Consider the following 7,746-nt stretch of genomic DNA (forward strand, 5'->3'; position numbering starts at 1 on the left):
GCTACTGCTCGCGTTTCGGGTTCAGAAGACCCTGCTCCTTCTTGCAGTGGGCAAGAGGCAGGAGAACGCAGCTGGGCACAAGATGGAGCTCCCGCTTTCCTTGCAGCCTCCCGCGGCCGCCCGCAGCTCCCTGCCTTGGTCCGGCTCGGTTCGAGCTGATGTGCAGGTGGGGACGATTGCATGTGTGTGCTAACCACAGGAGCGGGGAAACCAACGGCTGGCTGGGACACATAGAAATCCTTGTCGTTAAAAAATCAGAATTTACGTCTTAGCTTTTTCCTAGAATTTTGTTTTGCAGGAGAAACAACTTCCAGAGTTCTCCTGTTTTCAAAGGAAAATCATGTTTGTACCTAACGTACTGAAATGATTTGGACACTTGGTCTGATTAAAAGAAGTAAATTGCTGAATTATCACTGCCTCTCAACCGTGAGATTTATCATTCTTCACGTCTTTTGAACATGCGAACTCATGGATAGAACAGGCGGAGATTAACTGGGTATTACTGATTGCTAATCACAAAGGCTGACAGGGTAAAATTAGAAAGGGAATGTTCTGCAGAAACCCAGCTCCTCTTGCTTAGTGCTTCCAGTATTTTGTTTTCAAGTTTTTGTGGGCAGAGCCTTGAAGCAGATTTTTTCTTTGCTGGAACAAGCAGGTGGGGGATTTCCTGATTTTTATTAGCAAAATAACTACTGACCCGGAAGACGGGGATGCTAACATAAACCTACTACAGGCTAAATCCAGTTAGTGTGTCTTGAGCTAAGAAGCAGCCAATTACTGTCCGTGGCAATTCACTGTCATTGAAACTGGTTTCTGCTTGGTCTGTGACCCGAGAGGATAAGAGGGAGAGATGCTGCCTCAGGCCGAGCCCTGCTCTGCCGGAGCCTCCTCCGCCCAGGCGGATGTGGGGACTGGCTGTCGTGACACCGCTTCTGAAGGATGCCCTGAGATGGGGCAGGCTGGTCTCAGCATGGACAGCGAGTATTTTTTTGCTGAAGGCATCTGGGTTAGCCAGACGGCCTTGTCTAGCCTGGACCTGGGGTTTGGACACAGAAGCTGCTGTTCCCAAAGTGTCCCTCAGCCTACGGGAAGACCACAGCCAGGCTGGTCCAGTGAAGTTAGGCTTGCCCGTGACAGCAGTTATCTTGGGGGAAACCACAGTCCCAGCGGCCGGCGGTATGAACTTCAGTCTGAAGGTAGTTGCATTTGCCGGTCTAGAGATTGGGATTCCGGGAAATACAGAAGTCAAGAGCAGATACTGGAGTAAGAGGAGGTGTAAGGCACTAGAAGAATTACAGGCAGCAGCTCCATCTCCATCGTGGCCTCACCATGCTTGGATATTTTTAAAGCTCAGCTGTAAGGTCCCAGTAACCTCATTGCTGACGCTGGCTCTGCTCTAAACAAAAAGTTTGACTAGGGAGCTCCAGATGTCCCGTCCTCTGAGGTTTTTCCTCATATTCTAAATGAAGTTACGATGTAAATGACGTATTATCAGTACTTTATCTCACACACTTAAAAGCAGAAACCTCTCTGGATTCCCGGTGTCTCCTCACCCACAGATGCCTGAGGTGCTGATGTGATGCTCAGCGCTGCTGGCCACAGTGGGAGCCGTGCTCGTCGGCAGGGCTATGGGGAAACTGCAGAGCAAAACCAGCTTCCACACCTCCAAATACAGGTAAAGCAACCCCAGATGATCACGCCTTAAGTTAATAAAGCAGTTACGAGAGTGGATAGAGCACATGCACAGAGAATATAGCAAGCACGTGGTTTTAGTTTCATTATTGAATGTATGAATCAGATTTTAATTTTTGATCGTCGCTTCTAAAGTCTGCTCAGCTTCTTTGGGGGACTGAAACCCAAAATACAGCTTGCAGGAGAGGCTGAGCTTGTAAATGTGTCTGGTGGTTGTACTTCTGTGGTGGCTAAGGCAGAGCTCTGAAGGCTAACAGCTCCGGGGGCGGCTGTTTGGCCCGAGTATCCAAACTGCTTCATTGTCTCTTCAGAGACTGTCATCGGCTCTCGTCGGCAAGATGAAGTAATTCGGTATCTGGCAGCAAGGCGGGCGATCTCTGCCTGGAGATCAGCTGAGAGCACAGGGTGGGAAGGGGGACCCGACGTGCTTGGCAAGGCTGGTGTCAGAGCAAAGGGGAGCGGCAGAGCCCAAAAGGCGTTGGTGGCGTTGGAGGTGGTAAGATCAAAATGCAGCTTGCTTCTGCTCTTTGCACCAGCGTGGACTGAGTGAGCAGCAAAGCATTTAGCAACTCTAGAGGTGGGATAGGTCTACTCCATCCCACCTAGTCCAGGAGACGCATTTCTCCATTCACAACTTCTCTTTGGCTTTCTAAAGGCAGATGTTGTCCTTCTCCACCCCAGCCGGTGGTGCCGTCTCCCAGACCTCGGTCTCAGTGGGGAACGTCTCCCTGACTTTGCCTTAAAATGTTCTACAGCTCCCGCTGCTGTCTCTCTGCCTGCTGCAGGGCCGATGGCTGCGTGGAAGGGACGGGACCTGTGGGAGCCGTTCGGCGGCACAGCCCCGCGCACGCTGACGCTGTCACTTCTGTGGCTGCTCTCAAACCAGACCTGTGTGTGTCGGGAGGAAGGGATAAGGTGAGGTACCCTCCACCGCGGGGCACAAAGCACACAGGCAGGAAAATGTATTGACAAGTTAGGAAAATAAGGTTTAAACATTTCCGTGAATGGTAACAACTTTGTCAGCTCCTGAATTTAAAAAGAAAAGATGAGCTTAGAGTGAGGGCACACACTGAAGCACATTGAATCAAATGTGCTCTCTGCAGCTCAGGTCACATCAAATGCTTTCACACAGGCTTGGAATCACTGGACTGGCCCTTCTCTTACGTTACCTGGCAATGGACGAGCTCTAAAGGCAGTTTTATTTGATATAGGAGCTCAAAACCAGAAGAATCTGTTCCCTCCTCAAGCTTGGACTGTGCGCGGGTCTCGGTGTAACGTAACCAAGAACGTGCATAATCCTCCTTCACCGGCTCTGCTGCTGCCGCTGCTGACCGCCTCTCCCTGCTCCTCCGCAGAGCGTGGCTGTTTGCAGCTGGAGGTCTGGGGCTGCGCTGCGGCACTTCGTCGGGCACGAGCGGGAGGTCACCAAGGTGAGCGACAACTGATCGAGTGCGGTGGGGTCTCCTGTACCCTGCCAGAAACTGGGGAACCAGGAATGATGGAGCAACGGTTTGTCATCCACAGAGGGCTTGCTTTGCTCCGTCAGGAGGAGGGACCAGGGTATCCAAATGCATTAGGTTTTTCCCAAGGTCCCAACTGGTACTTCACTGTCCGGGGAAGCAGCACGGAGTGGTTGCATCCAGACTAAACAGGGCTCCAGGAGGCTTGGACGTGTGCTTATCTTCCTCTCCAGAGCCTCCAAGAGACTGTGTACCAAAAACTCAGGGTGAATTTCTAGGTCAAGTTTTTGATTCAGAGATGCCGTTCCCTTTTCTTCAGGTCTCATTCCGCTAGACTTGTCGTTATTCTACAAATCAATGATGCCTGGGAACAGCGGGGCTTTAATTCTCCTTCTGGCATTCTGATTACAAAGCCAAACACGCTACTCGGAGAGCAAAGGCGCAATGTATACATGTGTGCGTGGCACGGCCAGCGCACCTCCGACTGGGTGCAGGTCCGGCAGCCCCAGTGGGTGCCCAGTGCTGTGGGTATTGGAGGGACAAAGGGGTCTTCGTTCATCCCAGCGCGCAAAGCAACCGTGCACTGGGCTCATTTGGGTTTTCAAGGAAGCTTTTCCCATAAAATTAATGGTTTCTGAGAACAAGATCCAAGAACACCCATCCAGCCTCCAGCCCCCTGGTTCTGAGAGGACGTGGGTCCCGCTAGTGGGTCGCACACCTTGGCTGCCCGACACTCCCTGCACAACACGCACGGCCACGGTATGGGCCGCAGCGATCGCACTCAGGCCGAGAGGTTTTCGCCAGCCCCACTGCGTCAGGGTTTGCCTGTGGCCAGGGTCCAGCAGAGCAGAAGCAAGCAGGAGTCGCAGCGTGAGCGTCGGGCAGCCCGCCACGCGCACATCCAGCACGGTACATCCATCTTCATCCGTCATCCATCTTCAAACGGAGTTTGAAGGTCAGGCTTTCCCCAGCCACGTTTCTGCACGCCTTGGGCTTTGACACGACAGGAGTGTGGTGCTCTGCCCGCGCACAGCTGGGCTGGGTGGGGAGGCTGACCGGCTTCTCCCATCTTGGCCTTGGCAGGTCACCTGTGCCCTTGACACAAACAGAGTCTTCAGCGCATCCCGGGACAAGACGGTGATGATGTGGGAGCTTCATGGGACTTCGGGGCCAAGCCAGCACTTCCTTGGACATGACCTGGTCGTTACTGGACTGGCTGTGAGCCCGGGTGAGGAACAACATGCTCCTCTTCCCCAGGGATTTCTCGGCAACTTTCCTTGACTTATTTTTATCTTAACTTGTGGTTGCAGATGCCTTCCAGCTGTGCACAGGTTCACGAGACAACACCATGTGCAAGTGGGACATAGAGACTGGAGAGTGTCTGGGCAGAGCCGCCATCTCCAGGAATCTGGTAGGAGCCACTGGTTCCTTGCATCCCGTCATGGCACCTCGCTGCCTACGTGGTTATTTCACACGTCAGGCCGTGTAGAGTGAATTTGCCCTGAGCTGGGCACTAGAAGAAGCCCTTGAGGCACTGCACAGATTGCCTGTGCACCCGGGGAGACGAAAGCCTGAGGCTGGTTACTCCCTTCTCCGGGTAACAACAAATCCAGGAGCACAAAGATACCAAGAGACTACGGCAGTTTATCAGTGCTCTAACGCAGGGCTGTTAGGAGGCACATTGTGCAGTGGGGGCTGCAGCCCCTTTGGTACCAGCCCAGCAGCGGAGCTTGTACGTACCGTCTTCTGGTGCCCGTGGTACCCCTATTCCCACGGCTCTGTCCTGTTGAGCTGTTGGCACCGCGCTGCCTGCAGACAACCCCCAGTAACCATGCTGGCACCAAGCCCTGTTAGGGGAGCAGCATCGGTGGGAAGCAGAAAAAAGCTTCATCCAACATTTGCTGCTCACTACCCAGCACGAGGAGGGAGAGGACGGGAGCTCGGTGGCTGTGTGTCTACGCGTGGGCAGCGGCCTGGGCTGCATGCAGAGGTGGGCTTCTGCTCTTCCTTCCCTCTCCACAGGTCACACATCTGTGCTGGGTTCCTGGGGAGCCTTATGTCATCCAGGCCTCAGAGGATAAAACGATCAGGTAAATCTTACGTGTGGCCAGAGAAGGGAGTTACAGCCTGGGGCACGTGGGGATTGTGGAAGATGCCAGTGCACAAAGGGCTGTTTCTCTGGTTGTTTCTCATGACCGCCTGGTCTCCCGAGCCCTGCCGGAGCGGCTGGAAGCCACCTTCCAGCTCACCGGGGTCTTGGAACGTGGTCTCTTGCCAGGGTGGACAGTATGGGGACACCTGCGGCTGTAAGCAGCACTGGGCATGGACTGTGGTTAAAAAGGAGAGTTTATGAAAATGAAGGCTCAGCCCAGCTGCTCTGGCTGAAGACTGATGCAGAACAGATAAACGCAGGGATGCAGCGAGAGCTCCGGGAACTCGGCTCGCTGGGAGGAGGGAGGGAGACGGCCCCACGAGGGACGGCAGCAAGCGCAAAGCGCGAGGCGCAGCGAGGGTGTGCGGGAGGGCACGGAGGGAGGGAAGCCCTTTGCGGCAGTGACGCATCAGAGCCCCCCTTCCCCACTCCTGCCAGGATCTGGGACAGCCGGGAGCTGCAGGTGGCACACGCGTTCCCAGCCAAGCGGCACATTCAGACGTGCTGCGACGTGAGCCAGGACGGGCGGTATTGCCTCAGCAGCAGCAGCGGCTCCGCTGGGGAGGGCGGCGAGGCGACCGTGAGTTTGCTGGGCAGCGAGTCCTGCTTTTTCGGGTTTTTTTCTCCGATGTCCACGGCATACAGCGGGGGCAGGTCAGTGCTCCAAGGATCTGCTTGCTCCCACTGCATCGGCCTTACGCTGGTGTCACCAGCCAGGGCCAGAGCTTAGTGTCTTCCCACCTGTCCCTTTGGTAAGTCTTCTGCTCAGAGAGTATCTGAGCAGATATTTTTACTGATTAAAGCACTGGGATTTTGTTTCAGTAATGGCGTCAAGGAGCACAAGGTTCTTGCAGAAAACCTACAAGGGACCCCTTGCTTGGGGTGTTTCCAAACCAGGGATTCAGTCCTGCAGGTTCTCAGCCCTATTGTGTGAGCATCAAGAGGATGAGAGCATCCCATCGCAGGGAGAGCCGGGCTGAGGACGGGAGCAGGCTGGAGTCGTGGTTATCAGCCCGCACAGTCTTAGCCCATCAGCTCTAATGGGTGTGGGTACATACTCAAATAGTCACCGACGGTGAAAATCCTTTGGGGTTTGAAGTTCTCCAGGACTCTGAGCATGAAAAGGGGACAAAGGTGGTAGATATTGTACTGCAAGGATTGGCGAGGAGCTCGTTATCCAAAACCATCTTCCTTTCTTTGTAAAACAGCTCCATGTTGACAAGTGACAGTAAGAGCTTGAGCTCCAAACGCTGCCTGTTGCCTTGCAGCTGTGGGACCTACGGCAGACGAGGACCCGAGTGTGCGAGTACAAAGGGCATTTCCAGACCACGACCTCGTGCGTTTTCCTTCCACGGGGCCCAGGTCTCACCCCCAGCATTGCCACGTCCTCGTACGACAGCACAGTGAAGGTCTGGGACCGAGACGCTGGAGGTAGGGGAGAGTCCTGCCCACTCAGTGTGCCTTACCCTGGGATAACAAAACTGCTTCCTTCATTCCTGTCTCCTGGTGGTAACGGGCACGATGAAGCCTGAAATTGTGGCTTTACTCTAATCCAGCTGCAGGGCAGGGCGGAGATATGCCCCAGAGCAAACCCAGGGGCTTCTGCTTGCCCTCCAGTGAAGGAGGGTGTTTGGGGGCATAATGTTGGAGGTGATGGGTGTCCTTCCTAAACTAAAGGGAAGTAATGGCAAGACGGCTTTTAAAGATATGTCCAAGTTCAGCAATGAAAGGACAAATGATAAAAATCAAAAAAGAAGAGGGGAACTCCAGGGCTTTCTGCAGATAAGAGTGGGAAGTTGTAAAGAATAGGAATTGCGCTGGAGGCTGGTCAGCAGCTGCCCTCACTTTGATCATCCTCTTGAAGGGGAATCACAGGTATTTCGGGGTTAACCCTGCTTGCTGGAGGAGCTGGTGAGAGCCGAGTTCTCACCTGAGCTGGAGACACAAAGGCTGTTTACCTGCCAAGCCCTAGTAACGCCTTGCACAGAAAAAAGGATCACAGGTGGGCACTGAATACAGCAGAAGTCACCGGGATTAGACACTCCCTGTGGCTAAGCACCCCTCCTAATGCACTTATTTAACATAGGATGAAAACATAATGAAAATTTAACAGGATGAAACCTGATGATCTCCCACAGAAAAACTCTCACCTTCTGTTTCACATACCTCTTCTTTCACCCCGGTGCCTGTGCACACCAAGACAGCCAGAAGGTTGGCAGCAGCTTCACGACTGGGTGACCTCCACAGCCATCAGCCTTAATTCAGGCGCTCTTGGAAGGGTGTAAGTCACCACGAGTTGCCTGTATGCCCGTGTCGAACGTGGCTCTTAGCAGCACAGCGTGGTGCTTATGTCTCTGCACAAATACTGCCTCAGGGTTTTTTTAATAATAGACACAAACAGAAGGACTGATGTGGCGCTGGATATTGTAAATCTCATTTCTC

At 53.6% G+C, this 7,746-nt stretch overlaps 1 protein-coding gene across 1 annotated transcript in view; it reads left to right on the top strand.

Moving 5' to 3' along the window:
* Positions 1–1,628: 1,628 nt before the first annotated feature.
* WDR31 (WD repeat domain 31) overlaps positions 1,629–7,746 on the top strand; it is a 7,044-nt gene continuing 926 nt past the window's right edge. Inside the window, exons 1-8 of the mRNA XM_010289025.1 lie at positions 1,629–1,675; positions 2,478–2,607; positions 3,048–3,122; positions 4,236–4,380; positions 4,463–4,563; positions 5,175–5,242; positions 5,743–5,884; positions 6,573–6,735. Coding sequence (XP_010287327.1) covers positions 1,629–1,675; positions 2,478–2,607; positions 3,048–3,122; positions 4,236–4,380; positions 4,463–4,563; positions 5,175–5,242; positions 5,743–5,884; positions 6,573–6,735 — 871 coding nt within the window. The remainder of the gene's footprint in view (positions 1,676–2,477; positions 2,608–3,047; positions 3,123–4,235; positions 4,381–4,462; positions 4,564–5,174; positions 5,243–5,742; positions 5,885–6,572; positions 6,736–7,746) is intronic.

This window comes from Phaethon lepturus, unplaced genomic scaffold (assembly GCF_000687285.1).
Source record: "Phaethon lepturus isolate BGI_N335 unplaced genomic scaffold, ASM68728v1 scaffold13046, whole genome shotgun sequence".
Classification (NCBI taxonomy): domain Eukaryota; kingdom Metazoa; phylum Chordata; class Aves; order Phaethontiformes; family Phaethontidae; genus Phaethon; species Phaethon lepturus.